Source organism: Vombatus ursinus, unplaced genomic scaffold, assembly GCF_900497805.2.
Source record: "Vombatus ursinus unplaced genomic scaffold, bare-nosed wombat genome assembly UNPS02014986.1, whole genome shotgun sequence".
Lineage (NCBI taxonomy): Eukaryota > Metazoa > Chordata > Mammalia > Diprotodontia > Vombatidae > Vombatus > Vombatus ursinus.
Window position 1 is genome coordinate 5,375 of NW_020954764.1, and position 2,407 is coordinate 7,781.

The 2,407-nt window shown below is 43.2% G+C and overlaps 1 protein-coding gene across 1 annotated transcript in view; it reads left to right on the forward strand.

Annotated features, from left to right (window-relative positions):
* LOC114030730 (olfactory receptor 5B12-like) overlaps nt 1-1,247 on the forward strand; it is a gene marked incomplete at its 5' end in the record, with an annotated part of 2,191 nt that extends 944 nt beyond the window's left edge. The window contains one exon of the mRNA XM_027845599.1: nt 991-1,247. Within this exon, the coding sequence (XP_027701400.1) occupies nt 991-1,247 (257 nt within the window). The remainder of the gene's footprint in view (nt 1-990) is intronic.
* Between the last annotated feature and the right edge of the window lie 1,160 nt (nt 1,248-2,407).

Consider the following 2,407-nt stretch of genomic DNA (forward strand, 5'->3'; position numbering starts at 1 on the left):
TTCTAGATATTTTATTAAGCTCAAGTTGATCTTGTCAAAAGGCAAGGTTATCTCAGAACTCGGGGGCTAGAATTTTTTTCCTTCTTTAATATTTGTCTGAGAGAGTTGAGGTGGAGCCAAGATGGCAGACTAAAGGCTCTCCCCCAAATCCCTTTAAATAATGACTCTAAACAAATTATAGAGCAGCAGTATCTGCACAAAAAAAAATGGATTGAAACAATTTTCCAGCCCAAGAAACTTAGAAGGTCAGCAGAAAATGTCTGTTGGACCAGGGTGTGAGAGTAGCACAGGCCATACCGGCACAGATTGGGCCCTAGCAAACCAGGAGTAGGCCTGAGGGTGTCTCAATCAGTGGCAGCAGTGGTGGTTTCCAGACCTCTCAGGCCACAGACAGTAAGGGGATTGGATAATAGGTCAGAAGATTTGCAGAGGTCCCTTTATTGTCACTGGGGACAAGGTTCTGTTGCATTGCCTATACTTGAAGCTGGGTTTCAATCCTGGGTCTTAGTCTCAGTGTAAGGAGGAGCACTAGCACAGCAGAGCTTGTGGCCACAGGGGAGCAGGGACAATTCCAAGGTTGAAAAGACTGTCTATGGTCACTCATAAACCAGTGCACAGTACAGGAGAGTAGTAAACACACCTCTCTCTAGATCATACCAACTTAGAAGAATAAAAAACCTACAGGTCCTTAAAATTGCCCCTGAAAACAGCTGCACAAAAAACTTGAAGCTTGGCACAGTGCACTTTCCACTTGGGAAGCAGAATCCCACTTTAGCATAGAATTAAAAGTCAAGAAATATGCTAGAAAATGAGCAAACAGGCTGAGTAAAAGCAGTGACTTGTTTGAGCTCTCATCCAAATCCCTCCAAATCCCTATAAAAATGACTCTAAACAAATTCTAAAGCAGCAGAACCCACAAAAAGAGAGAGTGAAACAAATTTCCAGCCAAAGACAGCCTGGGTGGTTGATCAGAAGCGTGTATCATGCCAGGTGGGGAGAGGAGCACAGTCCAGCATGAGGGCACAGGTGACAAGGAACCTGGAACAGGACTCAGAGGGATGAATCGTGGCCGGCTGTGGCAGTTTCCAGACCTCTCAACCAAGGAACGGCAAAGAAAACTTAGAAGGTCAGTGGGAAAAGTCGGTTTCTGTGGTGCTGAGAGAGAACGACTGTGGGGTTCCAGCCCCCTTTCCCGAATGAGGCCCAGGGGCGGCGGCTGCCTCTTGAACTTCTGGCCCACAGACTGAGGGGGAATCAAGTGGCTGATCAGAGGGGGATTGCAGGGATCTCTCTGATGGTGCAGGATTCTCTTGCTTTGCCTGTGCTTGGATCTGGATCACAGTTCTGGGTTGTGGTTTTAGGGCGAGAAGGAGCGCTGGCATGGTTGAGCTTTTAGTGGCTGTAGAGAGGAAACCGTCCTCACAATTCCAAGAAAGAAAAGAGTGCTCATAGACCAGAGTACAGGCCAGGAAAGGAGTAAACACCTCACCTTTGATCATAGCACCTTGGAAGAACTGAAAATTTACAGGTCCCTAGAAGTATCTCTGAACACAGCTGCACAAAACACCTGAAGCTTGGGAAAGTACATTCTCCACGCTGGAAACAGACTCCAACCTTAACAAAGAGTTTATAATTCCAGTAATTGGCCAAGATCATGAGCAAGCAGCTCAAAAAAGTCAGACTATTATCTTAATTTGATGACAAAGAAGATGAAAACACACAACCAGAAGAAGGCAACAAAGCCAAAGGTTCTACATCCAAAGTCTCCAAGAAAAATATGAATTGGTCCCAGGCCATGGAAGGGCTCAAAAAGGATTTTGAGAAGCAAGTAAGAGAAGTAGAGGAAAAACTGAGGGTGATACTAAAGGAGATCCAAAAAAAATACTGAAGAAAATATCACCTTAAAAATAGACTAACCCAAATGGCAAAAGAGGCCCAAAAAGCCAAGGAGGAGAAAAATGCTTTAAAAAGCAAAATTGGCCAAATGGAATAAGAAGTCCAAAAGCTTACTGAAGAAAATACTTCCTTAAAAATTAGAATGGAGAAATTGGAAACTAGTGACGATTTGAGAAATCAAGGCATTGTAACACGAATCTAAAAGAATGAAAAAATAGAAGAGAATGTGAAATATCTCATTGGAAAAATGACTTGGAAAATAGATCCAGGAGAGAGAACTTAAAAATTATTAGACTCTCTGAAAACCAGGATCAAAAAAAGAGTCTAGACATCATCTTTCAAGAAATTACCAAGGAAAACTGCCCTGATATTTTAGAACCAGAGGGTAAAATAGAAATTGAAAGAATCCACCGATCACCTCCTGAAAGAGATCCCCAAAGGAAAACTCCTAGGAATGTTGTAGCCAAATTCCAGAATTACCAGGTCTAGGAGAAGATATTGCAAGCAGCCT